General features: G+C 50.4%; 1 protein-coding gene across 1 annotated transcript in view; it reads right to left on the reverse strand.

Moving 5' to 3' along the window:
* The window catches only part of CSMD2 (CUB and Sushi multiple domains 2), a 263,376-nt gene that overhangs the window by 79,954 nt on the left and 165,816 nt on the right, over nucleotides 1-17,606 (reverse strand). Inside the window, exons 15-21 of the mRNA XM_066564613.1 lie at nucleotides 16,848-17,042; nucleotides 13,121-13,259; nucleotides 11,544-11,731; nucleotides 10,019-10,207; nucleotides 9,135-9,251; nucleotides 6,239-6,454; nucleotides 3,131-3,319 (exon numbers count right to left, since the gene is read on the reverse strand). Coding sequence (XP_066420710.1) covers nucleotides 3,131-3,319; nucleotides 6,239-6,454; nucleotides 9,135-9,251; nucleotides 10,019-10,207; nucleotides 11,544-11,731; nucleotides 13,121-13,259; nucleotides 16,848-17,042 — 1,233 coding nt within the window. The remainder of the gene's footprint in view (nucleotides 1-3,130; nucleotides 3,320-6,238; nucleotides 6,455-9,134; nucleotides 9,252-10,018; nucleotides 10,208-11,543; nucleotides 11,732-13,120; nucleotides 13,260-16,847; nucleotides 17,043-17,606) is intronic.

Here is a 17,606-nt window from a genome sequence, read left to right on the forward strand (position 1 = left end):
CACTACAACCTCTTGTTATTCACTACAGCCTCGTTACTCACTACAACCTGTTGTTACTCATTACAACCTCTTGTTACTCACTACAACCTGTTGTTGTTCACTACAACCTGCAGACTGTCCCCTTTTCCATCACATTTTCCTAGCCAGGCTTCTCTCCTCTTTCAGAATCTGTGTAAACGTAAATTTGGGGGGAATCTGGGGGGGAATCTGTGTAAATGTAAATCTGTGTGAATCTCTGTGAAATCTGTGTGGACCTGTGGGAAATCCGTGGGAATTGGGGGAGATTTTGGGGGAATCCGTGGGGGATTTGTGGGGAATCTGTGCAAATATAAATCTGCGTGAATCTCTGGGAAATCTGTGTGGATCTGTGGGAAATCTGTGGGAATTTGGGGGAACCTGTGCAAATATAAATCTGTCTAAATCTCTGTAAAATCTCTGTGAATCTCTGTGAAATTTGTGTGGATCTGTGTGAATCTGTGGGAATTTGGGGGGGATCTGTGTGAATCTGTGGGAAATCTGTGGAAATTTGGGGGGGCATCTGTGGGGAATCTGTGCAAATATAAATCTGTGTGAATCTCTGTGAAATCTACGTGGATCTGCAAAAAATCTGTGGGAATTTGGGGGGATCTGTGTGAATCTATGGGAATTTGTGTGAATCTGTGGGGAATCTGTGGGAATTTGGGGGGATCTGTGTGGATCTGTGGGAATTTGGGGGAATTTGTGTGAATCTGTGGGGAATCTGTGGGAATTTGGGGGGAATTTGGGGGGATCTGTGTGGATCTGTGGGAATTTGGGGGAATCTGGGGGGAATTTGAGGGGAATCTGTGAGGAATCTGTGCAAATATAAATCTGTGTGAATCTCTGTGACATCTGCGTGGATCTGCAGAAAATCTGTGGGAAATGGGACATAAACCTGTATGAATCTGCATGAATTTGTGTGGATCTGCTCAGAACAACCCCAGGCTGAGGATTTTCTGTTCCTCCTGCCGAGCTCCCACACGAGCCAGCCGTGACTCACTGTTTTCCCAGCCTGTTTACCCTGCAAGATCTTCTGCTGTCCAACACTGGCTGCCTGCCTGCTCCTCTGGGGCTCTGCGGGCAGGGCTGGGGACAGTCCCCCCACACCCACAGCAGTTTTTGGGATCGACCTCATGTCCCTGAGTCCCCATAGCTCCTGGAGATGAGGGAACCACCCCAGCTGAGGGAACCATCCCAGGGCAGCTCCTGGAGATGAGGGAACCATCCCAGGGCAGCTCCTGGAGCTGAAGGAACCATCCCAGGGCAGCTCCAAGAGCTGAGGGAACCATCCCAGCTGAGGGAATCATCCCAGGTGAGGGAACCATCCCAGGGCAGCTCCAAGAGCTGAGGGAACCATCCCAGGTGAGGGAATCATCCCAGGTGAGGGAATCATCCCAGGGCAGCTCCAAGAGCTGAGGGAACCATCCCAGGTGAGGGAACCATCCCAGGGCAGCTCCTGGAGCTGAGGGAACCATCCCAGGTGAGGGAATCATCCCAGGTGAGGGAATCATCCCAGGGCAGCTCCAAGAGCTGAGGGAACCATCCCAGGTGAGGCAACCATCCCAGGGCAGCTCCTGGATGATGAGGGAACCATCCCAGAGCAGCTCCTGGATGATGAGGGAACCATCCCAGGGCAGCTCCTGGCTCTGCTGCTCCTCCAGGGAAGGGTTAAGCAGCAGATGCACCCAGAGGAGGCTCTTTGGAGGTGACTCTTTGTCCTCTGCTCTTGCCATGGATGAAAAGCTGGATTTTTGGCACAGATTCCCCAGGGACAATGCTGGGGACATCTCAGGGAGCTGTCCTGGCCACAGGGCTTGGACAAAGGAACAAAAACCACTCTGAGTCCTCCCCAGACCATCTCTAGGACAGGAGCTGAATACAGAGTGTCTGGAAAAGCAATTAAATCTCCTGTGATCTTAATGAGTCAGTCTCCCTTTTCCATCCCTATCCAGGCAGATCTGAGCAGGCAGTGGGGACACTGTGACAGAGCTGTCACCCTGCCACAGAGCTCTGGGCCATCAGCCCTGAGTTTGCCCTGTTATGATCAAGCCAAGCTGTTAATTCTGAGCCAGGAACAGCAGCCAGGGTGTCCACTCAGTGCTGCTGTCTGAGGCTCCAGTTCAAAGCTCTGGAAATGATTTTTTTTTTTTTTAATTTTCATTCCCCTGATGAGCTTTATCTGCAGCCTGACTGTTATTCCTGCCTGTCCCAGCAGGATGAGGCCCCCAGAGCTCAGCAGAGCTGGGAAATCCGGCAGCACAGCTGGTTCTGCTGGGAGCTTTGCCCTGCAGTGGCCCTCAAGGGTCACCCAGAGCTCAGGACAATCTCCTGGTGAGAGGAGGTGAGAGCCCTTCCCTGGCTCATCTGGAGGAATCCCTCAGGCTCTGTGTGAGCAGAGCTGGGAATGATTTTCTATTGAAATTCTACATCAAAAAATAAAAAAGGTGTGACATCTTTTTGCCAAGGCCTGGAGCATCTCCCCCATCCCTGCTCTGGATTGGTCCCATCCTGGGGGGTGTCACCCATCCCAAGGGATGTCACCCCTCCATACCAGGGGTGCTCCCATCCACCCTGGGGGATGTCACCTATCCCAGGGGATGTCACCCATCCATCCCAGGGGGATGTCACCCATCCCAGAGGTGCTCCCATCCATCCCAAGGGATGTCACCCCTCCATCCCATGGGTGCTCCCATCTACCCCAGGGATGTCACCCATCCATCTTGGAGGATGTCACCCATCCCAGGGGATGTCACCCCCCTCATGCCAGGAGATATCACCCATCCCAGGGGTGCTCCCATCCATCCCAGGGCATGTCACCCATACCAAGAGATGTCACCCCTCCATCCCAGGGCTGCTCCCATCCATCCCAGGGCATGTCACCCATCCCAGGGGGTGTCACCCACCCAGGGCTGCTCCCATCCATCCTGGAGGATGTCACCCATCCCAGGGCTGCTCCCATCCATCCTGGAGGATGTCACCCATCCCAGGGCTGCTCCCATCCATCTTGGAGAATGTCACCCACCCCAGGGGCTGCTCCCATCCATCCCTGCCCACCTCAGGAGTGCAGCACAGCGGGGCCAGCCAAGCAAAATGAAAGCACATGACCACCTACCAACACACCTTGGCAGAGGCGCGCTCCACACTCGCCGTCTCCCGCCCAGGCAGGTGATGCGCGCCGCGCCCTCCAGCCGGTACCCGGGGAAGCACGAGAAGCTCAGCACGTCCCCCACCCCGAACTGCAGCCCCTTCCTGATGCTGTAGGCCGGCACTTCGGGCTCGTCACACGGCTCCAGGTCGTATTCTGGGGGGGAAAAGTGGGGTTGGTGGGATGGGAGATTGGGTTCTGTCCCTCCGCAGAGAGGAGATGAGGGTCCAAGGGAGCTCTGAGCTTTGATCCAGCTGCATTTTCCAGGGAGGATGGAAAAATGAGGATGGAATCCTGTTTGGGCCATGAAAACCCACTGCATTTCACCCCAACCTAAAATTCAGGGGTTCTGTCTTCCCTGGAAAGGACATGAGGATCTGAGGGAGGTTTGACCCAGCTGCAGTGAATCCGTGAGGATTGTAAGCTGTGAAAGGTTGTAGGTTGGATTTCACCCCAACCTACAACTCAGGGGTCTGTACTCTCTGGAGAGGACACAAGGATCCAAGGGAGCTCTGAGCTTTGATCCAGCTGCATTTTCCAGGGAGGATGGAAAAATGAGGATGGAATCCCGTTTGGGCCATGAAAACCCACCTGGATTTCACCCCAACCTACAGCTCAAGGATTCTGCTCTTCCTGTAAATGACATGAGGATCTAAAGGAGCTCTGAGCCTTGATTTAGTTGTTCATGTTCATGTCTGTCCTCCCTGGAGAGGAGGACAGACATGAACATGAAGGATCCAAGAACATGAGGATCTAAGGGAGCTCTGAGCTCTGATCCAGCTGCAGTGAACCCATGAGGATGGAATCCTGTTTGAGCCATGAAAACCCACCTGGATTTCACCTCAACCTACAGCTCAAGGATTCTGCTCTTCCTGTACATGACATGAGGATCCAAGGGAGCTCTGAGCTTTGATCCAGCTGCATTTTCCAGGGAGGATGGAAAAATGAGGATGGAATCCTGTTTGGGCCATGAAAAAAATCCACCTGGATTTCATCCCAACCTGAAACTCAGGGGTTCTGTCTTCCCTGGAGAGGACATGAGGATCTGAGGGAGCTTTGACCCAGCTGCAGTGAACCCATGAAGATGGAATCCCATTTGGGCCATGAAAACCCACCCAGATTTCACCCCAACCTGAAACTCAGGGGTTCTCTTCTCCCTGGAAAGGACACAAGGATCCAAAGGAGGTTTGACCCAGCTGCAGTGAATCCATGAGGATTCTAAGCCATGAAAATCCACCCGGATTTCACCCCAACCTGAAACTCAGGGTTCTCTTCTCCCTGTAAATGCCACAAGGATCCAAGGGAGCTCTGAGCTTCGACCCAGCTGCAGTGAACCCATGAGGATTCCCATTTCCCCCCAAACCTCCAACTCCCCCCCAGCCCCTGCATCCCCACCACCTCCAAAGGCAACAGGTCCCAGTCCCTGTCACAGTGACAGGGATTTGTCACTGTCCCTGTGCTGCAGCCCAGTGAGGATGGATTGGTCCAGGTGGGATTTCTGCTGCCTCTCCATTTCTAATGCTGGAAATGGATGATCCTGCTCAGGGAATGCAGGGGGGACACTGAAGCTGCTGCTCCAAGAAAGGTCACGTAGGATTTGGGCCAACAGCCAAACTCAAATCTCTGACCCCAAAGCAGCCTGAAGGAAAACTCTTTTGAGGGTGTTTTTGGCAAAATCTCCAAGTCCAAAGCTTGTATGTTAACATATATATATGTAAAGGGAGCTAAAAATAGAACTGACTCCTGCTTTTGCTTTTCAAGATAGGAAAGAAACCTTGAAATACACTGAAAATGAGAGTTATAATTAGAGGCGAGCTTTTGAAAGGCAAAAAGCCATTTTCCCCTCATCAAAATGGGAGTTAATTGGAAATTTTCTGACTGGTTTCCACATGCAAATCCCTGACTTCAGAGGCCAGGAACAAAGGCACTGGGAACCAGGTTTCAGCTGCATCTATGGCAACAGCTCTGCCCATCAGGGACGGTGCCAGACCAAGATCCACAGGAAAAATGGGAATTTCTCTCCTTCCCTGGGAGCTCAAGTGGCAGCTCAGGACTGGGAAGGACACGGGGACAGAGGCAAGAACAGCAATAAAGCTCCTGCCCTTCACTGGCTGCTGTAGGGAATTGCTTTTGGGGCACTCGGGCAGCAAAGATTGACATTCCCTGGAATGGCAGCACTTGGGAGTCACTTGGAGGACTCCAGCCCAGAGGACACAGTCAAACACCTCCTGCCCTTCAACCAGAGGCTGCCCCAGTGCCAGGAGCTGCCCTGCAGTGCCACATGTCCCTTCTTTGGGTCCCTCTCCAAGTCCTCACGCTCCCTCTGACAGACAGCTGCTGAAAAATCAGGATTTCCTTTGAAAAATCTGCATTTTGCATCAGCACGCCCACTCAGAGCTACCATCGCCGTGATGGCTGAGCAAGCTCAGCTCAGCATGGGATTGTTGGAACTTCTCTGGGCAGGAATTGCTCCCCTCAGCCTCCTCCTGGAGTCAGGAAAATCTGGATCAGAGCCCTGCTGGGTGCAGCAGGAGGGGGCTCCCATCTGGTAGCACAGCAAAGGAAAAAGAGGAGAAAGAGGGGAAAAGGGGGGAAAAAGGAGAAGGGAAGGGAAGGGAAGGGAAGGAAGGGAAGGGAAGGGAAGGGAAGGGAAGGGAAGGGAAGGGAAGGGAAGGGAAGGGAAGGAAAGGAAAGGAAAGGAAAGGAAAGGAAAGGAAAGGAAAGGAAAGGAAAGGAAAGGAAAGGAAAGGAAAGGAAAGGAAAGGAAAGGAAAGGAAAGGAAAGGAAAAAGGGAAGGGGAAGGGAGGAAAAGGAAAGGGAGGAAGGGAAAGGGAGGAAAAGGGGAAGGATGAAAAGGAAAGGGAGGAAAAGGGGAGGGAGGAAAAGTGGAAGGGAGGAAAAGGGGAAGGAGGAAAAGGAAAGGAAGGAAAGGGGGGAAAAGGAAGGGGGGAAAGGGGAAAGAGGAAAAGGGGAGGAGGGAGGGAAAGAAAATAAGGAAAAGAAGGGAGGCACAGAGGGAAGGGAGGCACAGAGGGAAGGGAGGCACAGAGGGAAGGCTTGGGCAGCTGCTGTCACCTGAGAAGGTGATGTTGAAGCCCTCGTAGGACATGGAGAAGTCGGAGATGAGGCGGATCTGGGCCGAGAAGTTGCCGAAGAGCCCCGCGCTGAGCGGGGCCGGCAGGCGCGAGCCCGTCAGCTGCTTCAGGGGCTGGGCAAAGCTGGAGTTCTCCGTGATCAGCAGGTAATCGTGCCCATTCTCCAGGTGGAACGTGTGGAAGGTGAAGAACACACCTGCAGAGGGTCGGGAAAGCACAGGCGGAGTCATCGCGGTGCCCAACTCCTGCTCCCCACTGAGGGCAGCGGGAAAATCACACTGAAATCGTGGATTTGGTTCTGCTGGAAGTGAAATCGATAAAAATCCTAAATCCGGGGTGTGGGAGCAGGGCCAGAGCAGGGCCAAGCTCTGGAAATGTTGGATTCCTGTGCCCTTGTCAGGGATGACACAAACTCGCTCCAGGGACGGAGCAGCGGCTGAGGGAGCAGCCCAGGGGAGCCTTTTATTCTAAAAGTGACTTTTAAATGGAGAGCAGCAAGGCTGGAGCTGGGAGGGCTCGAAAATGAGCGTGCTCCAGAAGGAATTCCTGCCTGGAAAAACAGGATTTAATCCCAGCCTCAAGGTCAGGGAGGCTTTTCCAGAAGCGTGTCAGAGGTGCAGCTGCAAGGACCTTCCCATGATGAGGTGAATCAGATAATCATGGAACGATTTGGGTGGGAAATGACCTTAAAAATTGTTTTATTCCATCCCCCTACCAAGGGAAGAGACACCTTCCCCTAAACCCGACTTTTATTCACCTTTTCTTGCTCAAAATAAACCCCACAACAGCTCCAGCCACGGAAATGCCAGCCAAACACAGCAAAACTATTTTGCCTCTTCCTCCCAAATTCAATTTGAAAGATTTGAAACATTTGGGGAGAAGGCTGTGACCTTGCTGCATTTGTAAATGAGCCGGAGAGGAGTAATGGATTACTTAAAGTCCCCTTCACACCTCCAGACACACAATGGGAAGCACTTCAGGCTCCTGCAGGAGCCTCCAGCGAGGTGATTTTTCATGCTGGAATTCAAACACCATTAGAAACACTCATTCTCTGGAAAATAATTCCAGCTTGGAAATAAAAAAATAAAAAAAAAATCAACAAAAAATGGCAGTGAGAGCAGGAGCCAGGCAGGATCTGAGCTCAGGAACTCTGTCACAGCATTGTCACACCGACTTAACAAGGCAGGGAGATGCCAAGCACTAAAAAGCCTTTTTGCATTTAGATGGATTTTTCCATCCTGATCTCCCAGCTCAGGGCAGGCTCCTGAGCCCCTGCTCGTGTGGGATTGGGATTGATCCTGCTCAGAACCCCTCTGGAGAGACACAGAGCCCTCCAGGAAACCCCAGGATGGAATTTGGCCTTTGGGAGGGATCCCTGCTTGGTTTGACCAGGTTATTTCATTTAACCCAGTAATTCCCACCCCAAGGGCTGGCTGTGCATGCCACCATTCCCAAAATACAGCATCCCAAAGAAACAGCAGGAAACCTGCAAAGAAAAAAGCCCAGAAGAAGATTCTCCTCCTTGCTGCCCATTCCCTATTAATTTCTGGAGATCAGGGAAAGCTCTGGAGATCCAATATCCAACCCCACAGAACCAAATTCCAGCTGAATATTCCATTTATTTATGCCTGGCCCTCTCCAAGTTCTTCCTGGGGCTTTGCTGCTCACATGGAGCTCTTCCCTTCCAAGAAGTAAAGGTCAGAGAGGCTGGAAACCAATAAGGAGCTTTTCCCATGGGATTGGGAATGAAGGAATTGTGGGAATATCCCAATCTTTATCCCTCACTGCCCTTCAGTGTCCCAAAAGGATTTTTATACCCAAAGCTTAGGACTGACCTTGATAATTCTTTTTTTATATTCGTTCTGTGGAGAACATTTTTTTTTGTCTGCAAAATTCCACAAAAGCAGGAAACTTCCAAGAGTTTCCAAATTGTTTGTTATTTCTACCAGAAGCACAAACCGGAAATAGATCTGACTTGAAAACTGGGATGTGGGGAATGCAAAATGAATTTATTCTCCCCTGACAGCAAATTTAAACCCTCAGCTTTAGCAAACCCAGCCTAAGGAGCAGAAATAACATCACCCCTCTGGAATCAGCACAAGAATAATTCAGTTATCCTGGAGAACATGCCCAAATTCCAAGTTTTTAAAAGTAAAACCTCCAAGCAGAGGGCATGAGGCTCCTCCAGCACTGAAGGGTTGTGGAACTGTAGCAAAAAGGGCTAATTATAAACTCACTTTTAAGGATTTGTGACCAATTAAACCTTTGCTCTGGTCTGCAATTTACTGTGGCACAAAACATCTCTGCAAACACAAGGTTGGGCTTTTTTTTTTTTTTTCTCCCCCCATTCTCTGCAGAAGAAACAGCAAAACAAATTAGAGGAGAAAAGAAATCACTTTGAAGCAGTGAGATTAAAAATAATGGTCTCTCTTTAGGCATTTAAATACCTTTAAAATGAAACTGCCTTCAAACTCCACTTGCACAGCCTGGGAGTCCATAAAGTGTCACAAGAAAATAATTGTTGGAGCAGTTGGGGCAATTCCAGGACATGTGGGAGATATTCCCAGAAAACCTTGGAGGGGAGGAGCTGAGCACCTGCAGAAATCCCTCAGGAGGGGCAGATCCCTCTCTGTGACAGGGAATGGTGTCAGGATATCTGCATCCACATCCTGACCTTCAGGATGGGGCCACAAAGCTCTGAAACAGGAGATAACACAAAGCTCTGCTTGGTAAGGATTTCCCCTTTAAAAGGATGAGGAGGTGACATCAAAACCCTCTGGATTTTGTCCAGGGATGATGGAATCACCATTCCTGAGAGGAACTCTTGGTTCCCACAGGGAAAAGTTTCTCTCCCACTGCCTCAGTCCTCTCCTCACCTTTGCCATGGGATGTTTCTATTGTCCAGGTGCAGTTCAAGTTGTTGGGATAAAAATCAGGGAAGCCTGGGGAGAGGATGGTGCCACTGGAGCCACGGATGTAGCCCCCACAGAGAGCTAAAAACACCAAAAAAAAAAAAAAAGGGAGAGAAAGAGTTTAATAATCCAGAATCTTTCACAAGCTGGGAGGAAAAAGTAAAAGCAAAACCCAGCCCAGGAAAATCCAACAAAAGAGAATGATAGACCCAAATCCAATCAACCCAAACGGGGTTTTGTTGGTCAAAATCCAACAAAATACATGGATAGACCCCCAAAATCCAACAAAACCCATGAATTAAACACCACTGGGAGCTCTCCAGCTGCTGCTTTGGCAGTGGGTGTGCATGGGAAGGGTTTGCAGCAGGTGGAACCACCATCCCTGTGGGATCCAACGAAAAGAGGAAAATCCAACAAAAGAGAACGATAGACCCAAATCCAATCAACCCAAACTGGGTTTTGTTGGTCAAAATCCAACAAAATACATGGATAGACCCCCAAAATCCAACAAAACCCATGGATTTAATGTCACTGTGAGCTCTCCAGCTGCTGCTTTGGCAGTGGGTGTGCATGGGGAGGGTTTCCAGCAGGTGGAATCACCATCCCTGTGGGATCCAACGAAAAGAGGAAAATCCAACAAAACACATGGACAGACCCACCAAAATCCAACAAAACCCATGGATTTAACGTCACTGGGAGCTCTCCAGCTGCTGCTTTGGCAGTGGGTGTGCATGGGAAGGTTTCCAGCAGCTGGAAGCACTGTGGGATCCACCTCTGGATATTCCCACGCTGTGAGCTCAGCTCTGCCTCCCAACACCAAGAACGCCCTGAGGCAGAGCCTTGCTCACCCTCACAGCTGGGCAGGGGCCGGCTCCACTGGAAGTTGGGCTCACACTCCAGGGCCTCAGCGTCACTCAGGGTGTAGCCAGGGTCGCAGCTGAACGTCACCAGGGCTCCCACGTAGAAATCGTTGCCGTGGCGCTGCCCGTTCACAGGGATGCCAGGGTCCAGGCAGTGGTCAGACTGCAGCTTCACAGCTGGGCACACAGAGCAGGGCACAGCCCTCAGGTGGGCACTGAGGAGCTCAGGGGGAGCTCAGCCTGCCCACGGGATCGGCCCAAATGTTGGTGGTTAACGCCAGGGTCAGAGGGTGGAAGGGAGAGAGGGAATTCCTCAAGGGAGGGGATGGAGAGAGGGAAATGGTCAAAGGGAGGGGATGGAGAGAAGGAATTCCTTCAAAGAGAGGAGGAAATGGAGAGAGGGAAAATCCCTGAAATGAGGGGATGGAGAGAGGAAAACCCTCAGAGTGAGAGGAGGAAATGGAGAGAGGGAAATCCCTGAAATGAGGAGATGGAGAGAGGAAAACCCTCAGAGTGAGAGGAGGAAATGGAGAGAGGGAAATCCCTGAAATGAGGAGATGGAGAGAGGAAAACCCTCAGAGTGAGAGGAGGAAAATCCCTGAAAGGAAGGGATGGAGGAGGGAATTGCCCCAAGGGAAAGGAGGAAATGGAGAGGAGAAAATTGCTGAAAAGAGGGGTGGAAATGGAGAGAGAAAAATCTCAAAAGTGAGAGGATGGAGAGAGGAAAATCCCTGAAATGAGAGGAGGAAAGGGAGAGAGGGAAACCCCTAAAATGAGAGGATGGAGAGAGGGAATTGCCGCAAGGGAGGGGAGGAAATGGAGAGAGGAAAATCCCAAAAGTGAGAGGATAAAGAGAGGAAAGTGAGAGGAGGAAAGGGAGAGAGGGAAATCCTCAAAGTGAGGGGAAGGAGAAAGGGAAATCCCTGAAATGAGAGGAGGAAAGGGAGAGAGGGAAATCCCTGAAGTGAGGGGATGGAGAGAGGAAAATCCTCAAAGTGAGAGGAGGAAAGAGAGAGAGGGAAAATCCCTGAAATGAGAGGAGGAAAGGGAGAGAGGAAAATCCCTGAAATGAGGGGATGGAGAGAGGGAATTGCCCCAAGGGAGGGGAGGAAATGGAGAGAGGAAAATCCCAAAAGTGAGAGGATAAAGAGAGGAAATCTTCAAAGTGAGAGGAGGAAAGGGAGAGAGGGAAATCCCTGAAGTGAGGGGATGGAGAGAGGAAAATCCTCAAAGTGAGAGGAGGAAAGAGAGAGAGGGAAATCCCTGAAATGAGGGGATGGAGAGAGGGAATTGCCCCAAGGGAGGGGAGGCCAAACCAGTGTGGGATGCAGGAAAAGCAGAAACTGCTCCTCCACTGGCAGCACCTTCCTTGAGCACTGTGAGCTGCCTGGCACAGGGAAAACAAAACCCAGGGTGCCCTGAGGAGGCCGTGGCGCTGCTGGAGATTGGGAATTGCAGGGAATTAATTGCAGGGAATTAATTGCAGGGGATTGCATGAACAAGGGGCCCTTACTTTCATATCTGATCTGGAAGCCGATGTCAGAGTGGCTCTTGTCCGTGGTGAACAGGAGGTAGAGGTGGTTGCTGGTGCTGATCAGGAACTGGGGCACCTGGGTGCCATCGTAGACCCCAATCAGGGGCGAGGAGTAGGAGCGGCCGTCCCTCACCTCCAGGGTGTCATAATTCACCTCTGTCTTGAACCTGGGGGGCACAGGGGGAAAATGAAACCCCAGCACTGCTCCCTTCTCCTCATTCCCTCCTGGAGCCACCACAGGGGCAGGGGTGGGTCCCTTCTCCTGCCTGAGTGTCTCACCGGGGGCACCTCACACGTATTTGGGGTTTTTTTTCACCTCTTCACCTGCTGGCCCCCACCTGAAACGTTGCCCAGGTGCTGAGCCAGCAAATGAAACAGAGCTGGAAGAGCCATGGGGCCCCAAATGTCACAGCAGTGGTGGCAGTGGCAGCTCCTCTCTGCTCTCTGGGGCATTGCTGGCACTGCCAGGAATCCAAACAGCAGCTGATTTTCAGGATATTTTTCAGGATATCTGGATTTGTATCCATCTACATGCCTGAACGAGCATTTTTTAATCTTGACCTTTTTTTTTTTTTTTGGTGAAATAATTAAACCATACACCCCTACATTATCCAAATCATTTGTCACCAATACACTCTCAATTAACCTTCCTCTGTATTTCCAAGTATCAAAACCAATAACCAACTGTCATCATCACCCCACAACCACCCCCAAACAAACACAGAATTAACCCCAGAATTAACCCCCCCCCAAAAAAAAAAAAACCAAACAAAAACACAAACCATGATGATAAATCCTCAACCAATCACCCACCAAATTTTACATTCTTGTAGCTTAGAAAAAGCTCAACAATGAAGGTGTTCCCTGCTGCTCCCCCCACCCAAGGATTATGTGGCAGCTCAGCCCCCAAAAATGGGTCTGAAACACCCCTGAAAATGAGCAGGAGTGCTTCAGACACAACACAACCATTCCCCACAGTGCTGGGTGAGTTTTAATTCCCTGCCAGGAGCCCATAACTTAAAAAGGGGAGAGGGGAGAAGCTCAGAGCCCGACATGAGGTGGAGCAGCTCATTCCCCTCTCTTGGCTGCACCTTGGAATCACCAAAACCACCAGAGCAGGGAATTTGGGGGCAGAGCAGGGAATTTGGGGGCAGAGCAGGGAATTTGGGGGCAGAGCCAGGGAATATGGGGGCAGAGACAGGGAATTTGGGGGCAGAACAGGGAATTTGGGGGCAGAGCAGGGAATTTGGGGGCAGAACAGGGAATTTGGGGGCAGAACCAGGGAATTTGGGGGCAGAGCAGGGAATTTGGGGGCAGAACAGGGAATTTGGGGGCAGAGCAGGGAATTTGGGGGCAGAGCAGGGAATTTGGGGGCAGAACCAGGGAATTTGGGGGCAGAACCAGGGAATTTGGGGGCAGAGCAGGGAATTTGGGGGCAGAGCAGGGAATTTGGGGGCAGAACAGGGAATTTGGGGGCAGAGCAGGGAATTTGGGGGCAGAGCAGGGAATTTGGGGGCAGAGCAGGGAATTTGGGGGCTGCCCAAGGTGGTGAGCACCTGTCAAAGGTGATCTTGATGGGGTAGCCAGGCTGGGCCTCGATGACCCAGGCACAGCTCAGCGAGTCCTTGTAGAAGCCAGGCCAGCCTGGGGACAGGATGGTTCCACTGGGTGACGTCAGGTGGCCCCCACAGGGTGCTGGGGGACACAAAAAGGACACAAATCACACAATTATCCAAGCTGGAAAAGCCCTTCAGGCTCATCCAGCCCAGTGCCACCTCTAAACCACATCCCTGAGTGCCACATCTTTAAAATTGGGGTGAAAAACGTCACAGGGCTGCAGCACCGCGAGGTGTCCCCACTCTTGAAAGGCCTTTCCCTGCATTTCTGTCCCCTCCATGAGTTAAAAATCACCAGAGCCAGATGGAAAACCGACATTAGCTGCTCAGAAATTGCCTTTTCAGCTCCAAGTGCAGACACTGCCCCCCTGGGAGCCAGCAGGGCTGACCTTGGGCCCTGCTCGGAGGGGACGGGGTGTAAAATAATGATTGGGTATAAAAGCAGAGGGAACTGCAAGGTCACTTGGCGTTTCAGGTGCCAGAAAAATCCCTCCCAGCCCTGCTAATTGAGTCGTGGCTTTGCTGCCACCAGGGACAGCACCAGGGCAGGGCATTAATTCCACCCCGTGGTCCCCAGTGCCACCAGCAGGAGCTGCAGGCGCTTTCTGGGCAAAGGACATGCTGGGTCTGGGAGCCCAGAGGCACCAAAATCCCACAAACTGCCAGGTTTTGTCCTCCAAGGGTCACCCAGGGCCAGCCCCAATGTCACCGTGAGCTGGGCCACCCCAAAATGTGCCAGCCCCAATGTCACCCTGCCCCTGGGCCACCCCAAAATGTGCCAGCAGCCCCAATGTCACCGTGCACCCCTGTGCCAATCCCAATGTCACCGTGCCCCTGGTGCCACCCCAAAATGTGCCAGCAGCCCCAATGTCACCGTGCACCCCTGTGCCACCCCAAAATGTGCCAATCCCAATGTCACCGTGCACCCCTGGGCCACCCCAAAATGTGCCAATCCCAATGTCACCGTGCCCCTGTGCCACCCCAAAATGTGCCAGCAGCCCCAATGTCACCGTGCCCCTGTGCCACCCCAAAATGTGCCAGCCCCAATGTCACCGTGAGCTGGGCCACCCCAAAATGTGCCAGCCCCAATGTCACCGTGAGCTGTGCCATCCCAAAATGTGCCAATCCCAATGTCACCGTGCACCCCTGTGCCAGCCCCAATGTCACCATGCCCCTGGGCCACCCCAAAATGTGCCAGCCCCAATGTCACCATGTGCACCCCTGTGCCACCCCAAAATGTGCCAGCAGCCCCAATGTCACCGTGCCCCTGTGCCACCCCAAAATGTGGCAATCCCAATGTCACCGTGCCCCTGGTGCCACCCAAAATGTGCCAGCAGCCCCAATGTCACCGTGCCCCCTGTGCCAATCCCAATGTCACCATGCACCCCTGTGCCACCCCAAAATGTGCCAGCAGCCCCAATGTCACCATGTGCACCCCTGTGCCACCCCAAAATGTGCCAGCCCCAATGTCACCGTGAGCTGGGCCACCCCAAAATGTGCCAGCCCCAATGTCACCGTGAGCTGGGCCACCCCAAAATGTGGCAATCCCAATGTCACCGTGCCCCTGGGCCATCCCAAAATGTGGCAATCCCAATGTCACCGTGCCCCTGTGCCACCCCAAAATGTGCCAATCCCAGCCCCAATGTCACCATGCCCCTGTGCTACCCCAAAATGTGCCAGCCCCAATGTCACCATGCCCCTGTGCCACCCCAAAATGTGCCAATCCCAATGTCACCGTGCCCCTGTGCCACCCCAAAATGTGCCAATCCCAGCCCCAAAGCTCCCCTGCTGCTCTGCATTTGATCTCAGCTAGCTCCAAAGCAATTATTTTTTCCTTTCTGCCCCAAAGCTGCATGGTCTCCTGTCAGGATTTCCACCCTTTTCTCTGTCTCCTTCATTCCCATTAATTTTTTTTTTTTTTTCTAGTGCTGAGCAGGACTTTAGATCTCTGGGTTTTTCTCCTTGCTTAAAAAGGGTAATTAAAAGGTCCAGACTGAAGGGTGAGTCAAAGAAATCAGCAGAGTGATCAGGAAGAGAAGGCAGAAGGTTATCAAATATAAAAGTCGATTAGAACTGTATTATTTAATGAATGTTTCCCTTCCATACTTAAAAAATGGAAATTTCAAGGCTTGTGCTTTGAAAGTAACAGGAGCCCTGAATTAAACCTACATTCTGACAGGAGCAAAATTACGTAAGAATACAAAAAGTCCATCTTTTTATTCTATAAAAGCTGTTGAAAACAATTGATTCCTTCCTTCAATCCCAAAGACAATGGCCAGGACTGTGCAATTCCTGCTGCTCAGGCAATGCAGGGCCAATTACTCCAATTATTTCTCAATATTCCAGGGCTGTTTCTCAAGAGCTCAGCACTTGTTATTCAAATTGCTGCAAATACCAGAGCAGAGCATCACTTCCCTGAGAACACAGGGCACAGGAAGATTTTCAGTCCTAATGAGCTCCTTCTTCACTTCTCTTTTCCAGAGCAGAGGCTTGAAAGTCCTAAAAAAAGCTTTGAAATCTGAATTAAAGCCTTTAATTCAGCCCAGCTCCCCCCACGGCAGGGTTGGCTGTTGTGGCCAGAAGATGGAAATGCAGAATTTTTGTCTCTCAGCTGCCAGATCCCATTGACAGAACTTCTGTCATCCCATAAATATCAGGTATTTTACATGGATCAAAAAGCAGGATGGGAAAACATCACCCTGAATCTTCCATTCCTTTTTTGTTCCATTCACTCCCTGACAGGAGCAGCAGGGAAGCTTTGAGGCATCACTAAACCAGAATCTTTTTTTTATTGTTATTGTTATTAGAAAAACACCTGTTGTAACAAGAACTGATCATCAAATCATCAAACAAACACAATAAAAATACTCCCCAGCGTTCCTTCCACACCAGAAAAAAAAAAAAAAAAGGAAAATAAACAGAGCTCAGGAATATTTGAACTGAAACTTCCTCCCCAGCAAACTCCTCCTTTCAGAGGGGTGGAAAATCCTGGAAGGTGTTGGCTGGACACTGTGGAATGTGAGAGCGAGACCCTGACAAGCAGAACCCTGATTCTGGAACCCTAAAAGGCTGCAAAATTACCCCCCAAAAATTTCTTTCCCTGAAGGAATGTTCACCTGGAGAGGAGGAGAAGAGGAGGAGGAGGAGCAGGAGGAAATGGGGAAAAAACCCTAAATTCCTTAAGAATTAAAAATTCAAAGGGAGGGTTATACATTAGAGGGGAATCTTTGGGATCAGGTGTTCTGGGAAGTCTGAACCTCTCAAGTACCTCAGAAATGGGGAAAAACCCCTGAATTCCCTAAGAATTAGAAATGAAAAGGGAGGGTTGTACATTAGAGGGGAATCTCTGGGATCAGGTGTTCTGGGAAGTCTGAACCTCTCAAGTACCTCAGCAATGGGGACAGAGAGAAGGGAAATGCAGCTGGGAAATTGGGATAAGAAGGAGGCTGCGTCCTCCAAATTTTGAGAGACCCCAGGGCAATGCTCCATGGCCTCTCCCTTGACTGGAATAAAGTTCTAGGACTCCTTTGTCTCCTTTTTGGCCATAAACCTCTGGTGTTTTGGATGGATTTTCCTGACATCACCCACGGGAAGAGCCGAGATGGGATCTTTCCCACCCCAAACCCACGCCAGGAGCCCACGGGCAGGGGCAGGGGCTGGGGCTGACCTTCGCAGCGCAGCACGGCATTGTCCCACACCACGCTGCCCTCCTGCAGGACGCAGGTGACGCTCTCAGCGCCGTGGGTGCGGATGAAGCCCTCGTCGCACAGGAAGGACACGGAGCTGCCCAGCTGCAGGCTGTCCCCAAAGCGCTTCCCGTTCACCGGCACGCCGGGGTCCGGGCACTCGTTGTGCCGGAACGCTGCCAGCAGCAGGAGGGAAAGAGGAAACAGGAGAATCAGCAACTTTTTGTACCCACAACACCACCACCACCACCACCACCCTGTCCCCAGAATGAGGATGTTTATGAGTAATAAAAGTATAATTAATATCTAATATATAATCATAAAGTTAGCCTTCTGACAAGATGGCTAACTTTATGATTATGTATTATATATATATATATCTAAAATATATATTTATATATAATATATATATTAGATATCTATTTTAGAGATATATTTTAGATATATATAGATATATATAACTAAAATATATATTTATATATAATATATATATTAGATACCTATTTTAGAGATATATTTTAGATATATATAGATATATATATATCTAAAATATATATTTATATATAATATATATATTTTAGATATCTATTTTAGAGATATATTTTAGATATATATAGATATATATATCTAAAATATATATTTATATATAATATAATATTTTAGATATCTATTTTAGAGATATATTTTAGAAATATATATAGATATATATATCTAAAATATATATTCGTATATAATATATA

Source organism: Molothrus aeneus, chromosome 23 (genome assembly GCF_037042795.1).
Source record: "Molothrus aeneus isolate 106 chromosome 23, BPBGC_Maene_1.0, whole genome shotgun sequence".
NCBI classification, from domain to species: domain Eukaryota; kingdom Metazoa; phylum Chordata; class Aves; order Passeriformes; family Icteridae; genus Molothrus; species Molothrus aeneus.